This window comes from Porites lutea, chromosome 7 (assembly GCF_958299795.1).
Source record: "Porites lutea chromosome 7, jaPorLute2.1, whole genome shotgun sequence".
Taxonomy (NCBI): domain Eukaryota; kingdom Metazoa; phylum Cnidaria; class Anthozoa; order Scleractinia; family Poritidae; genus Porites; species Porites lutea.
In genome coordinates this window covers 32,942,431-32,966,497 of record NC_133207.1, presented here as the reverse complement: position 1 = coordinate 32,966,497, position 24,067 = coordinate 32,942,431, and the positions used below count along the sequence as shown (strand labels likewise).

The 24,067-nt window shown below is 38.9% G+C and overlaps 1 protein-coding gene across 1 annotated transcript; it reads right to left on the bottom strand.

The window, feature by feature from the left end:
- Positions 1-346: 346 nt before the first annotated feature.
- On the bottom strand, positions 347-21,557 carry LOC140942659 (uncharacterized). The gene is made up of 26 exons (XM_073391606.1): positions 21,403-21,557; positions 21,223-21,292; positions 21,024-21,104; positions 19,195-19,311; positions 17,954-17,986; positions 17,492-17,553; positions 17,262-17,374; positions 15,782-15,851; positions 15,351-15,423; positions 14,936-15,003; positions 14,545-14,645; positions 12,634-12,762; positions 12,106-12,203; positions 11,612-11,689; positions 10,807-10,938; positions 10,553-10,672; positions 9,886-9,937; positions 9,419-9,553; positions 9,088-9,170; positions 8,608-8,684; positions 7,091-7,144; positions 6,099-6,152; positions 5,297-5,483; positions 4,900-5,073; positions 3,939-4,537; positions 347-3,018 (listed from the first exon to the last, which is right to left on the bottom strand). Exons 1-26 carry the CDS (start codon positions 21,447-21,449, stop codon positions 2,013-2,015), a joined length of 3,813 nt encoding a protein of 1,270 aa, XP_073247707.1. The 5' UTR covers positions 21,450-21,557; the 3' UTR covers positions 347-2,012.
- Between the last annotated feature and the right edge of the window lie 2,510 nt (positions 21,558-24,067).

Below are 24,067 nucleotides of genomic sequence, written 5' to 3'. Positions count from 1 at the left end.
TTTTCGAAACTGAAGCAATCTAAGCGGTACCAATCCCCGCATTTTGAACCCTTAAAAAGTACAACAAGCACACCCTTCATTTTGATAAAGTACCCCACACCAGGAGAAGGCACACCCTTAAGGTTTTATAACCCAAACTAGCTTTCTCCTTAGAGCCTTCGAGTTTTTCTTTAGGATCGCATTAATTAAGGGCTTATTTACATGGAGGTGGGGGACCCCAGGTAGGTGAGGATACCCGCTTAAGTGGGGTAACCCGTCTGTCCATATAATCTCATTTTAATTTGATCACGTTTACAGGATAGGTGGGGTGACCCGCCGCATTTTACCTCACCTAACTGGGGTCCCCCACCTCCATGTAAACACGCCCTAACAGGGGGCTTTTGGTAACAGTTCCCTGGAGTATGTTAGTATACGTATAGACATTTATCACTGGATGAGGTACATTTTCCCTTAATTAACCTCTTCTTTTTCTACTAACACCCTATCCACAGGGTTATAATTAATATTTTGTACAATTCATTATCGAAAAAAAAAGACGGTAAAACAAAAATAAACTTATCCTTACATTAGTTCGCCGAAATAAATATATTTTGTCCAACGAACGACTTTATTCTTTAATATCTTTACATAACATTGTCAAAGAATGAAAAGAGGTTTTCTTTGCACAAATCATTGGCTAGCAATGATCTCCTCTGATCTGGAGAAATGCGTTCCAAGTTGATTCAAATTACAAAAAATCTTAAGTTTTCTTTACTGAGCAGCACTAAATTTTGTTAGATAAATAAACTGTCAAGGCAATAACGTTTCAATTGCGATCTTGCGTTTATTTTACATTTCCAAATAAAAGCAAAACCACTTTTACTTAACCAATTTTAAATAATTCTCCTACTGTTGTACGCGCTCAAATTTAGGTTTATGAACTCAAAACCGAAACTGTATTTTGGGATTAATTGATATATATACAAAGGAGGATATAAATTTGCAAGGAACTCGTTTTACACGGTTTTCCATCGATTGTTGCTGGCCAAATGTACGCTACGTCTATAAATCGTTGAAAACAATTCAAGAAAACAAAGAGAGGAAAAAGCAGAGACAGAAAAAAGGGAAGAGTTCGATTAAGGCATGAAACCTACGAGATTATAAATCTTTCCAGCGCTCTTTGAAATCCTTAGGACCATTTGTGTATTATTTAGCCACCGATTTGACGTTACCGCGCCTTCCCGAAATCCGCGCTTTCGCAACGGTTAGAGGTTTTCCAGCGGATAACACTAGTGACATCAGTTAATACGTTTTTTTGAACAAAATTCACCACATAAGGCCTAAAAAACGTTTCGCTGGATCACAAAGCACGGAGATAAAATAGTTTTGGTTTGATTGCAACAACCAACAAAACCGACCGCTCTAAAACAATTTCCTGGCACGAAAATTTAACAACTGAGAAATATACCTAACAAATAATTAAGATTTCATTGAACCCTCTGAATAATGGAGAGCAAACTCCCCTCACTCCCTCCCCCCTAGGAATCTTACCAGATATTCCTTATATAACAACATAGAAAAGCAATGCAGAAGATGAAATAGAAACGAAGAAAAATCCAGGATTCTAGTATAGGGCATATCAAATTTTGTTGACTAAACGCCGGGTCAATAGAGGATGTTTTAAGTAATATTTATACCCTTGGTCATTAGTTTTTTGGTATGATAACTTGAGATACAAGGGTTTTCAAGTTTTCAAGAAGAAAAATAGCAAACTCGCTCCACAAACCCTCCAGTTTCCAACAAACAAGGCGTCTGAAATAAACGCCTGATCCGTTAAATTGAGAAAAGTGAGGTAACCACCACCTCTGTAGCAAAGCACGCCAAACAAAACCGGCGAACAGAAAAAGAAGAGCGAGTTTTACATAAAGAGAATTAACAAAGATGATTGAATCGTCTCGCAAGGCTTCTTTGTCACGCAACGCTTTTCACAGAGAGGCTTTGCGTGACGATTAAGGCTATCCATCTCCGGGAAATTACAACAGAATACACTGCGGGTTCTCGGCGTCATCTCCTCTTGAGTTTTTCTCTCGTTTTTCCGCCATTCTCAACTGCTTATCCAACTCCTGAAGTTTCTTCCTCTGTTCCTTAATTCTAATCAACTCATCTGTTTTTCCCTTGTCGCTCATTTCTTTCTCCAACAGATCCGCCATGAGGAACAACTCCTCCGCCGCTTTGGCCGCGCATCGCTGCTGCCTCACGTCCAGCTTTGCAAGTTGTCGTTTGTCCTTCTGTACTTTATCCTTTACTCGGTGCAGAATCTCTGATCGCTGTTCCAGCTCTTGTTCCACGTGCTCTAACGTCTCCTTATGTACAGCCTCTAAATCAGCTAACTTCCGCCTCTCTGCTTCCAAAAGCTGATTCACGCTCGATTTCCGTTTTTCCAGCTCCTGAACAGCCTCTCCGATCGTCAGCTCCGCGACCTCTTGCTGTTCTTTGTGCTTTTTCTCGAGCTCCAGCAATCGAACTTTTTCTTTCCTTATCAGACTACGCTCTGCTTCTCTTTCATTCTCCAACTCTTCAAGTTCTTCTTCGTTTAACGTTTCTTTCTCTGCCTGTTGCAGCGCCTGGTTGTGTTGCCGCTCTAGCAGCGCGATTCGTCTCCTCTGCTTGTAGATTAACTTCTTGCGCTCACGTCCCTCCCGGTCAACATCCTCACATTTTTTCTCTATTTCCTGTTCGTAATCAATCAACGGTCCAAGCTCATTTCGAACCAAACCCTCCACCTTTTCTCTGACCGGCAGGAGAATAAGCTTCTCGCTCTCCAGATGTTTCTCTAACTTGGTCTTAGTCTCCGTTACCATCAGCGTCGCTTTTTGAAGCGCCGTTTGATGTTTGTGCAAGAGTTCAGTCAAAATTTTTCGTTCCTCTCTGATATCCTTGATTTCCTCGCGAGTTTCGAATTCTAAAAGTTCTTTCTTTTTCGTGAAATCGTCTTCAGTTAGCTCCACATCTTTATCTTCGTTTTCCAACTCTTCCAACCTGTCAATGAAACAAGAACCCGGTATAAACTATCTTTTTAAAACCTGACGTGAAATAATAATCATAATCATAATAATTCCGTTATTTACCCTCGGCAGTATTTATAGCACTAATGCTAGTGGGGCCGAGCAAATGCCTGAAACAAACAATTCAAATTGATCCTAACAGGGTTAATAATCACAACTGGTATGAGGCAAACCAGTTGGCTTTTTACAAGCGTGGTCGAGGATTTGAACTCAGGACTACTGTGAACAAATCCAGCTAGCGGTCAGGGCGGGACTTGAACTCGGGGCCTCCGATTTGTAAGTCTAGCGCTCTAACCACTCGGTCACGCTGCCTCCTCAGATTTAAATTTCACCTATCGTTGAACTACTGTGACCTCACTTGGTCCTCGTCGCCGTTGTCATGCTCAAGAGCACTGGAAACAAAACCAAGTGACATTAAATTATACAGCCTAGTTTTATAGAGACAAAGTTTTTAATCAAAAGGACGCGTTAAGCCAGAGTTTCACTGACCAAACTTAACACAACTCGGCTAACTAAGATTATGTCCACACGAACCCGTATACAAACTTGTCTGTTTATGTCCACCCGGTAACGAAATTTATCCGTTTACAATCGTTCTCGTGTGGACAGAAGCCGTCAAGGCACGCATCTAAATGTTCTTGAATATTCACAAGGACTCGTTTGCACGTATCCTGAATACGAAGCGTATTCTTTATTCCGGTTATAAGTCCCCCTCGGATATGAACCCCTCCTAAAGCCCCTTACGAAGAAGCTTACAGAGCCGGATTCAGACCTTGAGATAAAGGGGTGGGGGCCCGGTCATCCAGACCCTTAGATAAAGGGGGGGGGGGGCGGTCTCTAAAAAAACTTTTTTTTGGTCCTTCGGGCTTCAGATATGACTGAAACTCCTCTCACCTTCTTCTTGCTTCCTCCACTTTCATTCTCGCAGCTCTTCTCTCCATGATCATTTTCTCCTTCTCAATTAGCGACGCTTCCTCTACTTCCTCCGCACTCTCTAACATCTCGCGCACATCTTTTATCTTGACGTAAGACTGCTCCTGGGCTCGTTTGTGCTTCGCTTGCAGTTCCTCCAAGCGACGCCACTCGAATTCAATCGCCGACTTCCCTGTCGTCAGGCTGCGGAGTCCCTCTAACGTCTCCTGTTCCACTCTGCGGACTGAATCCTTGGCTTGTGACATCTCCCTCTGCGCCTGCTTTCGCTGTTCTTCATAATCAGCCTCCAGCTGCTTCAACCGTTCACGCAGCACCTCTAACTGATTCTTCTCCTCGGGCTCCGCCCTAGCTGCTGCTTCTGCCGCTGCCTCACTGCGCGCGGCAGCAGCTGCCTCTTGTAACGCGTCACTACTGGTGGAGGGAGTTAACGTTCCAGATGAAGATGCGGTGCTGCTCCGTTCAGCTGCAGCTCGAGCTTGCTGTTCAGCTAATTCTAATTCTTGCGACTTGGCTTCGATTTCCTGCTGTAGCTTTGCTACCTCTTCACGTTGCACTTCAACCTGAGATAAAGATAAAATGATTAAAACAAACTAAAAACTAAAAATGTCAAGGAAATGTCAAAGTTTTCAGTGCAAGCATTTCCCTGTAACAAATCTAACGCAATTCCAATTGAACGCAGTCCTCGCGAGTCATCGCAAGTCCAAATGAAGCATTTTAGCTGCATATAATCTGACAATGATATTCCATTCACGAAAAAAGCACAATATGAAATTAGCGCGCGTTCGGGTGCAAGTTGACATAAGTAAAATAGCCACACAATGCAATACCAATCAGTGCTAGTCCAGAAATCGTATTAGAATCAGGATTTTTGTGATTATAACTAGCGAAATAATGAAGCTGAAAGCTCAGATTACTGGAATACCTGTCGCCTTTCACGTTCCCATTTTCTTTCAAGGTCGTCTTTTATCCTGCTCATCTCCAGTTCCTTGGCCATCACCTTTCTCCTGTGTTCCTCTTCAAGTGCCACCAAACGCTGCATCTCAGATTCCAAGCGCTGTCGCTCTTCATCCTGTTCTTGACGAATCCTTTCTTTCACCTAATTCATGAACAGCAAAAAATTAGAAAAAAGACGCTCCAAATGACTGACTAACTGACTGATTGACTGACGGACGGACTGACTGACTGACATGACTGACTGATTGACTGACTGACGGACGGACGGACAGACTTGACTGACTGACGGAATGACTAAATGACTGACTGATTGATTGTCTAGTTCTGTATTCATTTAAAAACGTAAATATTTAAGACTAATTCACCTGTCTTATTTCTTCTTCTGCTCTTTCACGCGCCTGTTCCTGTTCTTGACGAATTTCTTCTAAATACTTTTTCTGAAGTTCTAGCTGCTGGTGGCTCGCTTCCAACTCTACTTTTCGCTGAACTTCCTCCGCGCTTCTTACTTCCGAAGCTCTCTGTTGTTGAGAACGGAGGAACTCAAGTTCCCGCCTGCAATATGTTTAATTGCCCAAGTCAAAACTGTTTCAATTTGCCTGGACACTATTCTTAACTTTCTCTCAGCATTGCTTTGATATTTGCTGAGTCATATTGAAAAAGTCGACCGTGTCAACCATCTCTAAAACAAACAAAAACAGATCATAGTGTTCATCATCACAAAGAAAAAGAATGTGTACTACTTGTTTATTGCCAAGCATGTTTCCAAACTGAAAAATGCGGTGTTTTTTGAATAAGTGAGTTGGTTACTTCCTTCATGTTTTGATTGGTTCATTGCATGCTCAGGCATGTCAGCGTCTACTGTGATTGGCCACAGCTGTGACTAAGGTGACCCGGATGGAGCAGTGAAATTACGCATGAAGCGTTGAAAAGGAACGATACCATATTACAGCCTATTAAGTGACAGCTCTTTCATTTTGTATACGAACGAAAATACCAGCTAGGAAACACGAAAGCGCAATATGCATACGGCTCATGTATAGTAACAAATCCTCCACAATTAAACGTACCGATAATTAGTTAATGAACAAAATAATGGGGCAATAATGGAGAAATCTGGTTCAATTCGTCACTTGGTTTTTGCTAGTGACTGATTATGATCATACAAACCTAGCCTCTTCTAACTTGTTCGCAGCCTCAACCTGCTGCGTTTCAAGACTTTTCCTGATAAGAAAAAAACAGACGGGACGGAAAGATCACTACAATATCTCAAAAAACATCAAGAGCAATTAGTTCACTCGGGTTTTAAGGCCGTTGTTGGATATATTTGGGAGCTCAAGCTAAAACGTTTCTTAAAAACCGTGAATTCGCGCTACTTCAAAATTCATCGCTCTTCTTCCATGCCGTTCATTTTGGCAAATGTTGGTGAATTTTTCTGCAGTTGAATTCTAAAGGACTGTATCGAAGTAAAAAAAAAGGACGAGAAACTAGTTGTCTTGCGTTCACGTCCTCAACAAAACGTGAAATAGGGTAGTTTCACGTCGTGGTCGTTCAACGACGGCAAAGAATGTACAAAAAACGTTGCCGTCTCCGTCGTTGTTGCTTAAGCTTCCTATTATGATCAGTTCGACGCCTAAAAAACAAGAAAGAATCATGTAGAGAAACTTTGAGTGCACACACTCGAGAATCAGATCCTCACTAGAGTCCGCTGGTTTTGTTTTACACGAGCGTTATAAATAAGAGAATAAAAAAGTTTGGAAGCCACTTGCACTCAGTTTCTGATTAACACACAGATTTCACAGTACAGATAAATTTCATTTATTTGCTTTTCAAATGAATATGATTTAATGGCTGCTCTTGTTAGAGCAAGGTATAATTTACACGGCCCGTTAAGCTAATCAAAATTCTGCCGGTGTGAACTAAATAGTACAGTTTTAAATAATATTAGTATACGTGATGGTATTGCAGTGATGAGACCTAGAAAAACTTAAGAGTAGGCTGATCAAGCGTGAAATATTCAATCAAATTTGAGTCTATTTCAAGAATATACCCTGTGACCGTGAGCCATATTCTACAGCGCACTTGCGCTTTCTAAAATAAACACGCATGTCATTCGCTCCTTGGCTATAAAGTTTGATAAAACTAAATATCTCGCTATTTACCTTTGTTCTTCTATTCTTCTCGTTTCTTCGCGATATTGGCGCTCAAGCTCCAGGCTACAAAATAGAAAACAACAAAGACATCGATTTTCAAATACGTGACGTGATTCAGGACCCCAAAAAGAATTAAAAGTAATTACTTTGGCCAATCAAAACAGGGAAAGACACCCGAACGATAACATCAGACCACGGAGTAAACAAAGAGGGACCTTAACATGAGAGGACGGCGACGGCAAGGAAACCTCGCTTAAAAAGTAAAATTCGCGGTTTTTCAATCTTCATCGTGATTATTCTAACTCGCATACTTTGTTAAATATATGTGAGCTCTCCCGGATTTAAATTCCTAGGAGACTCATCTAAGGTCAGAAAGAGAAAGAAAATTTCGTCGTTGCTTGTTTGCGTCCTCCACAAACATAAAATTAGGCATTTTCACGTCGTAGTCGTACAGTGAAGGCAAAGAAATGTACAAAAAAGCGTGATGCACGTGCGAAGTTCTTTTTCAGCTTTTTAAACCTGTTGCTTTTTTGACGTTCTCGTTGCCGTCGTCGAATCTTGTAAGATTCCTCATGTCCCCGCCGTAAGACACGGGAAAAGGAGAGTGTGCACGTCACAATTTGTTTGATTGGTTAAAACTGTGGCGCTTGATATTGTCAGCCAATCAAAAGAGTAGAAGTACAAAACTAAAGTTATCGTGCCTAAAACTGCCCCAGAAACGTTCTGAGTAGAGAATCGTGAGTCAATTTCGATTCCTTTAGCGTTTTGATGGAGTAAGCCAAAACAACACGATAAAGACCAGGTACAGAGCGTAGTGTTTTAGAAAACTGGAAAAATTATGGCACATTCGAACCTCCATGCCTGACCACTTCGCGTACCCTACCAACAAATTTGGGTATTTGGGGTGATTGCTTCAGGTGTTTCAACTGTATTTGACTTTGTCTTTCTTTTCATTTCAGCTAAAGCATTTACTATTGCGCTCTTATTTTGAATAAAGTTACTTTTTTAGAGCCGTAATTGGCTTCACGCTGTTGCGGTAACCATGGTCTATTTTAACTAATTAACATAAAGCGAACCTGATAAAATAAAGCAAGTGATAAATAAACGATAACGTGTGAACAAATTGGATTGGTTAAGCGGTAAGTGGCACAGCGCGCGACGTTTGGTTGGATAACAAAGAAAGCGAACGGATTCATAGCTGACGTTTGCTTTTTTCTTTGACGTCATTCATTTTGATCACTCGAATACAATGCTTATTCCATTTTATGGATACATATTCTGATTGAGAAGAAAGTAGTGAAGCTTCCTTAGATACTTGCAGACGTCAATCACTCAAGCCCCTTAACTCTAAAAGCCTGACTCAGTCAAAGAATGTTCAGTCTGTGAACCAAATCTTGTAATGTGACCCTCGCACAGGAATTAAAGGGTACCCAAAAGTTCTGACCTTTTTTAAAGCCTTTTTATTTTATAGAAGTAATATAAATAAAAGAGAAACCAGAAAAGACAAAATTACGTTCTGTACTTACCCTGCATTGTAGAACATATAAGACGGCTCCCTCTCGGGCTCCGATGAAATGTCTGCCAGATTTTCCATGGACTCGTACTAAAAATGTTTTTAAAAAGTCGAAACTGAGTGGAAATTCTCGAAATGTACATAATGTACAGTAAAATAATTAAGAACGATAGTGATCTCGAGAATATAAACCCTTATGAAAGTTAAAAGCAAAATTTCTAATTACCCCATCGAGCCCCATTTTCTGGTACTGTGCGTGAGTGTTTGTTGTTGTTTTTTTATTATTTTTGTTTTGTTTTGTTCTGTTTCTTCAATTTAACTGCGCATGGAATTCATTGTTGTGACAATTCATGAGGTACCCTTCGGAGACGAGGCCTATTACGGCTATTTCTTTATAATATTGAAAGTTTTAGTTCTATTTTTGTATTTACTTTGTTAGAGTAGTGTTAGCTGGATTTCCTCTTGCAAGCGAAAAAATCTACAGTTAACTTACATATCTCTTCTTCCTGAGTTTCGCAGCCTCCTGGGGATGGTTGAAACGCAGCATGTTCGTTTTCCCAAGCAAGATTACATCTCCTACAAGTAGATAACAACGTTATTGAATTACAACATGAGAGTTCTCACAACTTCTCAAGAAGGTACAGACCTTAAGCAAAACTAGTAGAATAAATATCCCTTCAAATCCTGAATTTGCCGACTAAAGTAACAGGCAAATGTTTAATCAAATGTTAAAACGGGAGTTTTAAATATAGGTGTGCATGGTTTAAGCACGGAAGTAGTTTGAATTAATAATAAAATAATGATAGGTCTTATCGACAACCCACCTTGACTGATCCTTTGTGACTTGCACACAGGGAGCCCATTCACCTGACACATGCTTGCTATTGGATGAAGGACCACAGTCCCCTCAATACTCTCCATAATACAATGCTCCGGTTCAATACCAGGCCCAGATAACACTGTAGGTAAAAAAGATATACATCAGATCCCATTGACTTCACAATTAGATACTGTATTATTTTTGTCCTTTTAGAGCAGTTTAACAAACACGAAGAGAAATAAGAAAAACCCATTCAGACGCCTTAGCACCTGCTAACAATTGGGACACTGAAAATATTTCATCCAATGTCCAGACAATGAGAAGGGGGTTGAAAAAACGAGGAACAACCAGACGTGTTCATTCACTAAACAGCTAAGTGTCTACAGATTCCTTAGACCTGTGTGTGTGTGTACGACAAGTTATTTCAAAACGACATAACGTATCACCATTACCATGACAATCAAATCTTACCTATATCAGGATTAAAATTGGCATCCTCTCTTCCAATGTACGTCATGCCGTCCTGTGAATAGTAAGGGAAGCCTTTAGTGGCTTGCAATAAATTATACAGTCACGATCTACAATCCCAGACAAAAGTAGTTGGGAAGGTTGTACAACTTAACAGTAAGTCCATTTTAATCCTCAAAAAACAGAGTTTTCTCTTTGCTAAATATTCCCCGTCCCCTCTATTCAATGTTGGGATGTAACAGAACAATTACGCGCATAAACATTAACATTTTGCTCAACATTGGGCCAGGAGTGGGGGGAGGAGGGAAAAAAGAGGTAAAAAGTAGCAGCCTTCCCAACACTTTTGACGATGATTGTAGCCTTCTCAGGCAACATCATGGCAGAGAAGGACTTGAAAAAGCCAGAGAGACCATTATTTGGTAGACTAACTATTAGGCCATTCCGAGTTGGTTGCCTGGAGCCTCTTTTTCAAAAGTGAGACTATGTGAGAGGTTAGTTTATTTTATTGAAAACTCTTTTTTATTCTCATGTGGATAAAACTCATTTTCAAAAGCAAAGTTTTGCCCTTAGCCTCGTTTTGAAAGTGAGAGTTTTCAGGACACGGAAATGGCCAATTGAAAGATAGCTAACTTTAAGTGATAGAGCGTGACGCGTGACGAGAGTTACCTACCTTCAAATGATAGAGCGTGACTCCAGTGCTCAGTACGTCATCATCGATACAGACCAGATGAGGAAGCTCCGACTCCATTTTGATGCCAGCACCTTCGTATCTGAAGCCGAGAGCTCGCTCCTACAAGAAAAAAAAGAGAAAAGAAAAGGAAAAATAGATTTTTAATAACATAATTTTGAATGCAATGTATTCCCTGCCTTCCTTACAGGACACTTGGGATGATTTGATTTTCTCATAGGCTCAGTTTTGTTTACCTCAATGATTTTCTGAGTTTCTCGCCATTTACTAGTCCAGTTCTTAGTAAGTTCTTCAACACGAGCTTCATTTTCATGAAGCCTTTCAGTCATCTTGGTTTCTTCCGCGGCGCCAAGTTCCCCAATTCCATCCTGAAAAACAAGGATTGGAGAAGGAGCTCTAGCAAGGGCAGCACAAGGCTTATCTGGCAACTACCCAACATGGCCTTCTTGTTTAAAAGCCGTTTCAAATTCATGCTGGTGAAACATTTCAGCGATGTTGCCTCAAATAATGAAAGGTACAAATACAGTGTATGAGGCTACATTAAGACAATCATCCCCACTATGATATAGCAACCAACAGTAATGCCTTCCCTACCCCCCTTTCCCCGCAACTGATGAGATGTTGGTCGAGCAGAGGGTTAGCCCCCCCCCCCCGCTGCATATCGCTGACAGCCATTAATTTACTCGTGAAGACGGGGAACAGTGCAGGTTTCAATCACTTATTTTCACCCCACCCGACATTTTTTTCACAATATTTAAAGCGGAAAGAGAGTTCACTTCTTTGTCTTGCATTGACCAAAACAATTGAGTTATTTACTGGACAGAGACTGAGTGTAAAATGCCATTCCCGCCCCTGCTATGCTAGGGCGAGCGCGGGGCGAGGAGAACAAGGGCGGCCAATTAATCCCCCGCGGTTTTTATTTTCATGCGCGCGCTAGACGATCTCTACAGAGAAAATAGAGGGTCTGTGAACAGGTTACGCAAGCTTTTGCAAAGGAGTTCAGAACATCTTTTGATCATCATTTTTTCATGGATCCCTTACCTGCCCATGAGCTTGAAGGAGTATTTTGAGTCGATCAATCTCAGCTCGTAGCTCTCTGATAAGTCTCACGTTAGGATCCTTAAAAATAAAGAACATGATTTAACCCTTTATACAAAGATCCAAAAGTGGCCAATTTTCTCCTAAAAATACCAATACATAATCAAAAGAAAAGGCTATGGCAATTAATAAAATGAACATCAGGAGAAAACTTCTTTAATCTTTTAAAAAGTTCTCTCCACTAATTCTTTAAGGAAATGTATGGAGCACAGTATGGAGAATTTGTATGTGGACACAGGGACAGGATAAGTCGCGATAAAGGAAAAAAGAAGTATAGAAGCAGATTAATTAATAAAAACTAAACCTTTCTGACACAGATTTAAAGCACTGAAAACAAAGTCGTTTACTGCTAATTTCTTCTGTAATCTACTTTTTCCTTTCTCCTTTTCTATGAAATGGAGTTTAAAATTTCACCTTTTTAAATCATAATGACTAACCTCATTAACAGTGGGTTTATTAATGATATTCTTGGCTCTGTTGGCATATCGTAAAGTACTTAGAGTCTCTGCATAATTGACATCAGCCGGTGAAATAGCTAAAGCAAACAAGACATAACAGTTTCAGTTTGTTGAAGTGCCTCTTATCTTAGCTTGTGTTGCAGATGAGTTAAATGAGGGGAAATTTCGTCTGACAAACAGGCTACTTATCTAACACTGATAAGCCAATTTCTCCTCATTATTACTTTTTTCTTACCATTTTTTGGTTGCTGATGTTACTGGGTTTTTTTTATTCTTGTTATTTGTTTTTCTTGGTTATGAATGAAAAAAGCTCTTCATTCAAGTGTCGATGTATTGAGCACAATTTAACGTCTCAGACGTTAAATAATTCTCGACGACTTTTTAGTTTAACGTGTCTAGTATAAAAACGGCCATTAGGGGCAGGTCTTCAAAAAATGATTCACTGGCAATCTAATGGTGGAGGAATCATTTTTCGCTTGACTGAGTGACAATGAACTTCTTTTCTACCTGCTATCATAATTGTTTTAGCATTTCCTCCTAAGCTGTCTTTGAGTAACCACGTCAACACTGAGTTGCGATAAGGAATAAAGAGTTTCTTCTTGGCATCTTTGATGATAGCATTTTCACTTGCTTCAGCTACAATAAAGCAAAAGGAATAATTACCAGACAAGGACAAGCTTGACCAGAAATAATGACAATTTTTTATCCTATATATTTTTAGTAATGCAGGAGTATCCATTTTTGTATAATCAGAAGCAGGGAATTAGAGTGCTCCTGGATTTATTTCAGAAAGAGTAAGTTCCCAGGTTTTTCCCATATTCTTCTTGTATACTTTGCATGTAATGATTTCACCTGAAAATATTCTGTCCCAAAAAGCTGCCCTTTATTCTCCAATGATTAACCCTGACTATGATATACAATATTTCCCCAAATAAGCACCCAGGTGCTTATTTGAAGGAGGGCACTTACTCAAGGGGGGCACTTATAACGTTTTCCTTTAAACGAACTAGAGAATGGTCTAGTGGTTCCTGGGAAGTTTACGGCATTACTGTGAGCGCGGGCAATAGGGTAAAAATTGAAAGAAGAGATAATGCACATAAAGGAACTCTGCAAGCATCCACATGGATACAGAAATAACTAGAAGTGACTTAATGGCAAAGAAATTGTTATTTGCTGCGGTTCTACGAATAGCAGCAAATTATTGTTTTCACGGTTCCAGCTTATTGACAGCTGTCACGGATACTCATGTATAAAGGGGCGGGATTTTACTGAGGTGATCATTCTAAGCTGACATCGCTGCCTGAGTTTCGTTTGTCAATGCTTTTTTCTTTTTGTGTCATTTGAATTTATTGCCGTTGGTGGTTGATGTACTCATAATTCTGTATTCTAGTTCAACCTCTCTCCCTCGAGGTTCATGTTAAGTGTCTGGCTCTGCTTTCGGGAGGGTTCAGGTTTCCTCCTTAGTGAGGGGGTTTTTCCTGACGGGCAGCAGACACGATATCATCTTTATTATTGATCAAAGAACTTTACTCGGAACTTGTTACAGTTTTTTTTTTTTTTTTTTTACTTCACTGCCTTTGCAGTACCTAAGTGTTTGTGTTTGTATGAATAAACGGGGACTGATGTTCGCATTACGCTGGGCTTCTATCCAGTGCAGCAGTCAGTTTTCCTATTTAACATGGAATGATTTCATTGTTTTCACTGTTCACCGTTTCAACAATAGGGAATAGGGAAAACCTACATTGTATTCTCCCATACTGATTCTGCTGAAGTCAACAACTAAAATGTTAAAAATGAAGTGGCAATAGAATTGAAGCTGGGTTTCCTTGCATCCCTACTATTTAAGAAAGTGAGGGGAAGGTGAGTGGGGCGCTTTTTCGAGGGGGCACTCAGGGGCGGATCTAGGGGGAGGGTGCAGGGGGTGCGCACCCCCCCCCCCTGAAATGACCTGCGGTTTTCTAATACAACTGGTATTCTGCCCCCCAAAAATAAAATATGTGGTTTATTGGTGTTGAAGTAGAGCAAGAGACGAGTGCACCCCCTCCTAAAAAAAATCCTGGATCCGCCCCTGGCACTTATTTGATATAATGGCCTTGAGGGAGGGCGCTTACTGAGTTTGGGGGAGGGCACTTATGAAAGTGTGGGCTCTTATTCGAGGAAACACACTTAAAGCAGGAAAGCTGTAACTTCCATGTAAACATGTAATCTACAAAGGGGAAACCATGATGTGAATTCTTCCAAGTAAATAATTAAATTGCACATGCGATGGGAGCAATTTCAGGCTGGAAAAATTGGTAGCACACCTGCATTCAGTACTATGGCAAGATGAGTAATACCCACAGACCTCTTTCACACATTGTTCTTACAAAGTGCACAAAAAAATAAAATCTATCTGAGTGTGAATTCTATATATCATACCAAGTGCTGAGATAACTGTTCCTAATGTAACCAGAGATTTATTGATGTTGGCTCCTTCTTTTAATCTGCTCCCTGTTGCACCAGTAGAGTTTGCTCTCTCGCTTTAAAGGAATGATGTATAATGTATTTGTTAATTTATTTTGTTACTTAGATACACTGTATTATTTTTATAACTGGCAGCATTTAATATTTTGCACATAATAAATTATATGAGACAGTAACATTGTACAGTAAACATCTCAAGTCAGATCTGCATCAACATGTGTAGCCTCAATAGTTTTTTATTCTCCTGTTTTTCAGAATGCTTTAAAACAGAATCAATTCTATCCAACAATGTTGGATAATATTGAGCAGTATAAAGTTTAACCTGTATTTAAACAAGTTAACTAACCTTCCAGCCAGGTCGACAAGGTGAATCTTACTAACAGTCTCACTTGGCATGTCAGTATAGAACTTGGCCTACGATAAGCAGTCCAAACATTCAACACATTAACATGTATTCCCAATTTATGCACTGCCATGCACACAGTCAAAGAAAATAAAAAGGCCAGATTTACAATTTAATATTAATTCAAATAAGATTTGACAGGGCTCAAAAAAAGCCATGCACCTACTTGTCCAGGACAAGTACACGCATAAGACTTTCTTGCTGGTAATGAGTACATTGAAACTTGCTAAGAATGCTTGATGAGAAAGGGTCTAGGCAATTCATCTTGTAGCTCAATCAGAGATTAGAACTCTAACTCAGGACTCACAAGCCTGGTGCTGTGATCATGACTCCACCGTGCTGTCACTAAAAAACTAACCTGTGTGAATAATATGGTGAATATTGCATGGGATCGACTGCTCACATCATTCATGTTGGTGGATGCTACTGTCCTGAAATATTGAAATAAGAGATTTCTGGATGAGAAACATGAGCACATTGAGCACAATTTACTGAACTACCCACACACAGACTCAAAGAAAAGTAAATAATTATAATGCAGGACAGATGCTTTGTGTGGCTTGTTTAGGAAAAACTTGTTGTTGTTAATTTGTTTGTAACGATCAAGTGGATTTACCAAACTTGAAATAGCAAAAAAGTCTAATTCATCATTGCTGTGTCAATGACTGCCACAATCGTTGAAAAGTTGTTTGAAACATTGTAAACTTTATCATAATTGCTGCAAACACTTTTTTCATTGATTGAAGCAATTCTTCTACAGTTATTAGCTCAGGCTTGCTAATTTCTCACCTGTTTGTGTTGCCTTCATCCATGAGATTCTCAATGCCTTCATAGTCCTTCACAACATGCTTTGTTAAATCTGTAATACATATTGCAAACTTCTACAGTAAGTATTATGACTTGTAAATTCAAAATACTTAAGAATTTGTTCATGCTTAGCGTGCGTATATCAAGTTATGGATGCACGCGGGAAGTTTGGAGAGCACGAAAGATGCGTTCTAGCTTCTTGAGTGCTCTCCAAACTTCCCAAGTGCATCCATAACTCGATATACGCACAGCTAAAAGCATGAGCAAATTCTTTTATAACATAGCTGACAAAAATCAGTGCTCTCTTTTTGATTAACTGCAAAATTCTCGTAACACGCTACAAAAGAACAAACGGTTCTATTAGCTGATTACAAACACGCCACAATCGTCTAGTTTGAATGAAAATATTCTTTCTGTAAAAGTGAGAAAGAAAATTTGCTTCTTTATTCGTTAACGATTAATGGAAACTAAGCAGAAACAAAGGTAAAAGAGTCTCAAAGTACACCTAAAGTTAAAATACTAACATGTTCGTAGGAAGTCGTGGAGTATGGTTTGGATTTACTAAAAAGATGATTTGCTGAAAGGAAAGTTTTGCTCAGCGAAACCCAGAAAACATGTTTTTTAGCGAAGACAACTGTCATCCTTCTTTAAACTTATATTCATTTACAAACATTGGCTGGTCATTACGGCTTCTTGAGAAGACCTGGCAGCAGTTGTTTTTCTGAGTAGTAAATTTATGTCTTCTTGTGTAATTTGTGTTGTTATTGCGAGAGAAATTTTCCTGCTTCAGTCGGATAGTCCGGAGATAACAAAGTGCATAACAAATTTAAAAACAACAATAAAAACGGAAATTTTGCCTTTAAATGTTGTTGATGACCAGTTGGTGTCTGTTCTGTTCCCAGTGAATGTCTTTCGGCCAAAATTTGCTGCAGCTGGTCTTCGACAAATTTGCGAAACGCGCGACTTGCGAGTTTTTTTTAAATTCGGCTTTATTTTTGCTGCTTGTTGGATCAGGACCTAAAAGGTCAATGCCGATAGAAAAATTGGGCAGTTCTTTGCTGGTTTCTTCCGTATTTTAAAGAGAAGGCAAAGTGCACTGCAGCTTAAAAGTCGACAACTTTGCAGCCAGGTAAAAAAAAATGTTCACGTCATCTTATTTACGCACGGGCGTGCATAAATAAAGATTTTGTTCATAGCGGCTCAATAGGACTTATACAGGGCAAGCACGCACGCTATGTTATAAACCAAGTTTTTAAAGTGTTGATGCAGACTACACTGTTCAGCAGTTTTGGAACAGGATACACTGAAATATCACTACATCTACGGTATCAAGAAGTGGTCTAGGGTGAGCAAAATGTGAGAGCTGCTTGCCCAAAGGACAAGCTCTGGAATTCAAGTTTTTTTCTGGTAAGGTACTGGAACTGAAACTGTCACTAAAAAAATAACTCAGCATAACACGCACCTTGTACATAAGGCCCCTCCTTAGGGTGCTCTCGCACTTTGAGAGTGTATTTGTCCTTTCCTTTTGCTGGTCGCAGGAGATCTCCAACTCTTTCATTGTATATTTCTAGATAACTATCAGCAATAAGAAATAATTATTTAAGATACTACTAAACGGGTTTTTCACACCAGACTGAGAACAAATAATTTTGCAAATGTACAAGTCAGAATTAATGACAACATACTCATTACCTGACTTCAGTTCTAAACTCAGTCTTGTCATCACCACTTGACTCCATGCGTGAATACAGGCCCTAGCAGAAAAAAAGTATTAAAGATAAGCTACATGTACAGTGTAAGCTCTCTCCATGGATACTCTCATAAGAGAACAGCTCTCCAAGCAGCCAGCACCAGTTGTGGAAACTTGCTTCCAGAGGGTGTCTACTTAAAAGACCTTTGATTGTATTAAACTGCATCAATATTATTTTCAGGATGGAAATACAGTACATTGTACTCAACAACAGAACTGTTTTACTGAAAGAAGACATTGGGGTTTATCGTAATAATGTGCTATTGTGGACAGTTTTTCATGAGGCATTTATATAACACAGTATTGAAGCAATCGTTGATTCATCCTTATGGTATTACAATGTAACAATTACATAATAAAATAAAACATATAAAAAACACTGTGTACATGTAGTTTGTACGTACCTGACATATTCTTGGTATAAGCCCTGGTGCAGTCTAAAATAAAGTTCAACATCAAACAAATAAATATATTATAATCATTATATTTCACACAGAAAGATTGTTGATGAAAAATAAAAATATCATTACAGTGAGACCTTGATTTGACAAACCTCCATATAACAATTTCCTTGGTGTAATGTATGATATTCTTGACCTCAGTAATTAGTAAAATATATGGTTCAAAGTTAAGAACCTCAATATAATGAAACCTCATTATAGCGAACATATTTTGCTGGTCCCTTAGCCCTTAGTCACATTATAGAGGTTCCCCTGTATTATTTGCAACCCAGTTTGAAAATAAAACTTCAGAGAGGTTTCATTTGAAGTTCAATAAATAAATGGCTGGTGTATATTTTGTCGTGTAGTATGCTGACACTCAGCATGAATGTCAACAATTTTAATTCTTAACTCTGGCGTAAACCCCTTTTACCCCATTTACCCATGTCATGCAAAATTTTTAAAATACTGGACATCCAGATTTGTTATTAATTTAAAGATTATATATTAGGCATGATATATTTCCTGTCATCTATTGCAGCTACAGATGGCAAAGATGGATATGGATTGAAACTTTAAAAACTTAAGCAAACTTTTTCAAGTTGTAATGTTATGCCTGCAACAATAACTAAATGGGTAGTGCTCACTCTTGAGATTTGTTTGATATCTTCCTAATAACTCACCACAAGAGAATTTTGTGTATTGATAAAGGCAATAGCACACTGAATGTTTCTTAAAGCAGCAGTAATGCTCATGACATACCTTTTTAAAGTTACCACTTACTCTTTTCCAGATAATTGTACATTGAATAAAGTTACAGTGTTCTTACCAGGATTTCATACGCTGGGGTGCATAGGACCCGTAGAGAAGCTAAAAGGGGATCATGGTGGAGAAAAGCAGGTCACAATTTTTAGATACAGTTAACTCAATGTTTTCACAGCTCCGAGTCTTCGATAATGATGGATGTTTTCTAAAGACGCCATAACCAATTAAATTTTGGCTTATGTTATAAGGAAATGTATACACTGTATATGTAGGTATGTTTACATACGTTTTGTAATAGGTTTTTTCCCTTCCCTTTTCTGCACCCTTGGAACTCCTTAGGCTAATAATATTATAGTGTGGCATTTCCCAAAAAAGTGTGGCAAAGCCACAACGCCACAATGCTGCGGTCTGGTAAGAACACTGAATGTATGAATACTTACATCCTGTCCCATCATGCTATATGACTTGCCAGCCCCTGTCTGACCATAAGCAAATATACAAGCATTGTAGCCTTCAAATGCTGCCTGAATTACATCATTTCCCAAATCCTCAAACACCTGAAAATCAGCAGAACAGGATCATGAGTCAGTCCATCAGACGTTGGCCAGGTAAAGATGTTAAACCGTTTCCTTTTAGTTATTTAGTCTCATTAGCATTAGAATCATTGTCAAGTGACTGTGAGGTCTGATGTTTGAAATTTTCAAATTTTTTTCTGGGCAGTAACAGTCAACTGTCTCTGTCCCTTGAGATGCTGATGCTAAAAACAAGTCAATGCTGGCCATGTCTCTCTCTCTAGTCATATGCAGGGCAGTCCTAGAGCCTAGAGGTCCTCAGTAATGGGTCAATTCAATTCGTTAATGTTGCCATTTGCGTGCAGCTCGTTTGGCTGTTTTGCTCCCAGCACTGCCTTTGACCCTCTGAATAACTATGTCTTGGTAAGTGCTTATCTACAAAACTGTCGTCTTAAGGTTCTCATTTTCATGATGCCTGGTGGTTGCTGCTCACAGGGTGGTCAAGGTTACCTTCCCTACTTGCCAGCTGGAACCTTCCCAACATGCAGATACTGGTGATGGGTTTAATACAAGACAGTTTACGGTATAATATTAGGCAGACACATTTCAAAGATGGACAGTCAGAGCTGGTCCAATCAATTGTATTAAAAAGAGTTGACTGAAATATTTGTCCAGTGAAACATTATCATTTGCTCACTTCCAAGAGCAATTCAGAGAACTTTTGATTTAACAGACCACAAATCTGTTTAATTTGTGAGCACTTTTTTACATTTTATGACAACGAACATGGTTGTTAACATGAACTAACGACATGATTTTACCAAACAGCAGAAGTATAATTATGTAAAACCCAGTACAATGTTATGGAGACAACAGTCCAGTATTTATGCTTCTCTTTAAAGACAAGCTCTGTAATTCTGATTATATAAACATTGTACTTTCTGATTGTCATTTGAAGTGGGTTATGTTTTTACAAATATCTGTGTATGATTGGCTTTTAATTTCAAGGATGGTTAACAACATAAAACATTTATACAATCAGAATTATTTACATTTTGTTCTCTTTTGATTTATGATTCTCATACATGCAGTGAACAATCTGTAATCACTATTGAAGTAAACAATAAATTTGAATTTATGGTTTACGTGAAATCAAACTGTTACCACATCGTGAAACAGATTTAGCACTACAAAATCAAAACATCATCAAGACATTCATAAAGGGCGGTATAATTTTAATTTATGTCTAAAGAACGAATTAATCAGTGTTTTTTAAACTGAAGGCTCAACTCTGATTCCACATGAAATAACAGCAATAAATTTAAAGGAAAATTGATTTTTCATTGTTACGAGTCAATTTTATAGATTGCCAAAAGGCTTATATATAGTTTGATCAGTGTTATTTTAAATTTGGCTTGCAAAACAAATGAATATAAGGTTATAAAAAAGCAGACAAAAACGGAAATAGGATCCCAAAATAAACGATTGGCCAGTGAGTTGCAGCCTTTGAAAAAATTCGAAAACAAAACATTAGCTTACACCACTGTTGCTAGAAATTTTTCAGTGGATTAAAAACAAGTGTGGATCACTCTGGGGTCAAGAATACCCATTGCTGGCAAATCTACGTGAGACTGTGTATAAAATTTCATTAACTGATTACATATTCACAATGACGTACGAATCGCCAACTGCACGAAAATATCTTCAGTTTGGATTTAAAATTATTTAAAAGGAAGTTATATTCTCAAAAAAATTACCTGTTCCTGCGAGGCGAAATGCCGGTCTGAGCTATCCGCGGACCAGTAGGAAAAATCATATGAAAAGTCCTTGTCTTCTCCCTAAAAAAATGAGAGAATTTTTATAGACTTCATAGACTACCGTAATTTTACAAGATTGCAGCAAAGAAGCAACTGTCCACCTACGTAAAATGGACGAAAAATTTCACAAATCACTTACGGCGGGACTAGTGATTGTAGTTTTCTTCCCTTCCATATGAATACAAACTTTTGCGGCCATATCGCGTTCCCTGGACGATTCAAAGAAGACATTTAACCGATTTTTACAAAGCAAGGCATTCGATTTCGCCGGCTCTGCCACGAACGACAATATAACTTAAAACGAAAATATTTTCCTCACCTTTTATTAAGGGGCCGCACTCTGACTGCTACTTTGACCGAAGCCATATTAAATCGTCCTATATCCCTTCCTTTAAGCCATTTTTGAGGGTTTCATGGCCAAATCAAAGCGTGCAATGATAAATTGGTATTTCTGAATCATTCGAAAACATCTTACCACTCTCGCGAGCCTGCGCACACAGACCGCTTACTCGATTTGGACTGGAAACGAGCGCGAAAGTCATCGCATTTTACAGGGGTGGGGGTGGGGCCCTAGGGGCAGAATGGGGAAAAAAAGGGAGGCTGATTTTCTTTTACCCTTTTGCCGGTTTTTTTTTTCTGTCGAGCTCAATGTGGGCACAAAATAGACACTTCTGAACAAAAATACCTGGATCCCCCAGAAAACCTTGAAACACTTCTAAAAATTTGCTTCCCTTTCCTTGAACGTCCTTTGTTTGAAACATGGAGATGAAAATTCCGAAAAGTTTACAGTTTTTTTGTTGACAAGGAATGAGCAGCAAGAGGCAAGAGAAGGCACTCGCCAACTCTAGATTTTAAGTCAAATTACTGAGCAATAAACTTTTATAGAACACCGTTTGCAACTAATTTTATCCTATGTCAAAGAAGGACTAAAATCACTGGGTGTGGTCAAGAGAGGACCCGAGTCCCAAGTGATTTCTAGAGTTTCTTCTATTTATTCTTAATTCCGGAATACGGTCAATTTAACAAACCCTTAGACAGGGAAGAGGCCTGGCTGGGAACAAAGACTACCAACAATAACTGAAAAATAAGAAACAAAAGATTTTACCTCCTGTTCTCACCTCATTACTGTCATTTGTCAGAGGTGCAATGCGTCGTCTTTTGAGGCAACCACGTTGTAATGTCATACATTGAACAAGGTGGGCCCATATATACTCGGTAGAAAAACCTGTGAAACTCACGAGTGACGTAAAACAATTCATACAAAGAAGCCTGTGAGAAGTCAACACAATGGAGCCAAGGAAAATTATAGTTAGAAAACAAAGAAAAACTTCACAGGTTTTTACACCAAGGATGTCCCTCAAGGTGCGTGAAAAACGAATCGAATAACTAGTAACTAGTAACGCAATGCAATCTAGACTGCAAACCACGAACCTTAAAAAACTTCGTCTTCTATAAAGACCTTATAGCCTGCGCCACAGACGAAACTAAATTCTGGAAGTTAAGTTGAGTTAACCGAGGTTAAATCAGTTACACAGAGTAAAAAAAAGTTAATGCTCTTGCAACCTTCTGTTTGAGCGTCTTAGAATTTAAGTCTTATGGATTGATTAATTACAAATGCACTTATTTGGAGGAGCGGAAAACATTATCAAGGCGTCTTTGAATAATCAGCCGCTGAGTAACACGCTAGCTGACTTACAGCACAACGACTTTCTTGAAAACAATTGGAGAAATCACCTTTTTGCAAAAGGTCGGTTTCCACTGAGATATGTGAAAAATGTTTCTTGACTGAGATGAATAAATTTACCTGACGGGTATAAAATCCATGGGACACACTTATACACGACCTTCGTTGTTGTGTTGCTGGAAAGGGGAACTAAATCTCTGGTTTCTATCGCGCATTTGGATTTCGCAGACGACAGCAGGTTTGTTCTCTTCATTTCATTTCTGCTTTTATCTCGTCAACAGCAAAGAGATCACTAAGAGGATGGAGACTAACGACAAGCCTGTATTCGAATAAGATTTTTATTATTTATTGATAACCTGCTGGAGCAAAAGCAGTATTGATGTCATTCACAAAATTAATTCATTTGCGTTCTCCTTCCTTCAACATTGAGAATGTCTCTAAGACTACTGTTAATTTCCTTCGCAGAATCAAGTTGTCTTGCGCGGGGCAACCAAAATTAGATGTGGAAACCCTCTGGGGTGTCGTCTCTGTTTGTGCCAGGTAATGATAACACTTCACTGATTTTGGGCATGGACCTTTCTTTATTTAGTGTTAGAAAATTGAGTCATACATGCATCGACGAAACTGAAGAAACTCAGAAGAGCTTTATCCTCCTCTATTTCTACCAGGAATAGATCTATTTATTGCTGTTTCGATATCAATGTGGTTTGTTTCTGTGCAACGGCGGGAAAATCTATGAATTTGCATGTTACTGAAAGACTGGGGAAGGAACTCTTAACAAATTAAGTTTAATTTATCTTTTTTATGTCAGGCAAACCGAAGTAATATAAAGCTGATAGAACTCACAACATATTCCCGCTCCATGCACTGTCTACGAGAGGCCGAATCTATTCGGAAAACAGATGAGTATATTACGTTCGTTTGGTTGTTTTACATTTTAAGACTCAAACGTCCTCGCAGTATCGAAAACAGAAGGATAAAAATTTAATTTGAATGTTAAGTTCCTTGATTTGATTGTTGATTTGCTGATTTGTGAAAAGCTTAGAATATGAAGCTGTGATAAAAATTCTTTCAGGCCTCGAAAAGAAAGTTTAGGTGACTAATTAAAACCAAAAACAATGCAGTTTAATTCCGTCGGCGAAAGTGGGTTATGCATGCATCAATTTTAATACCTCTCAAAGGTAAAATTAATACGCTAAAAGAATTCTTTATTTTTATAACATTTGAAAAAAGTTACAACCGACTCGCAAAAGGGAATGCGTCAATACACTTTGATTTCATCTCTTCCAACCAATCATTT

What these genes read in the sequence shown, in the direction of transcription:
- LOC140942659 (XM_073391606.1), bottom strand. Translation starts at nt 21,449, where the DNA reads ATGGCTTCGGTCAAAGTAGCAGTCAGAGTGCGGCCCCTTAATAAAAG. An exon ending in CTACAATCACTAGTCCCGCC is followed by an intron (nt 21,105 to 21,222) that starts GTAAGTGATTTG and finishes TCATTTTTTTAG; the next exon opens with GGAGAAGACAAGGACTTTTC. An exon ending in TTATACCAAGAATATGTCAG is followed by an intron (nt 17,554 to 17,953) that starts GTACGTACAAAC and finishes TTTTTCTGCTAG; the next exon opens with GGCCTGTATTCACGCATGGA.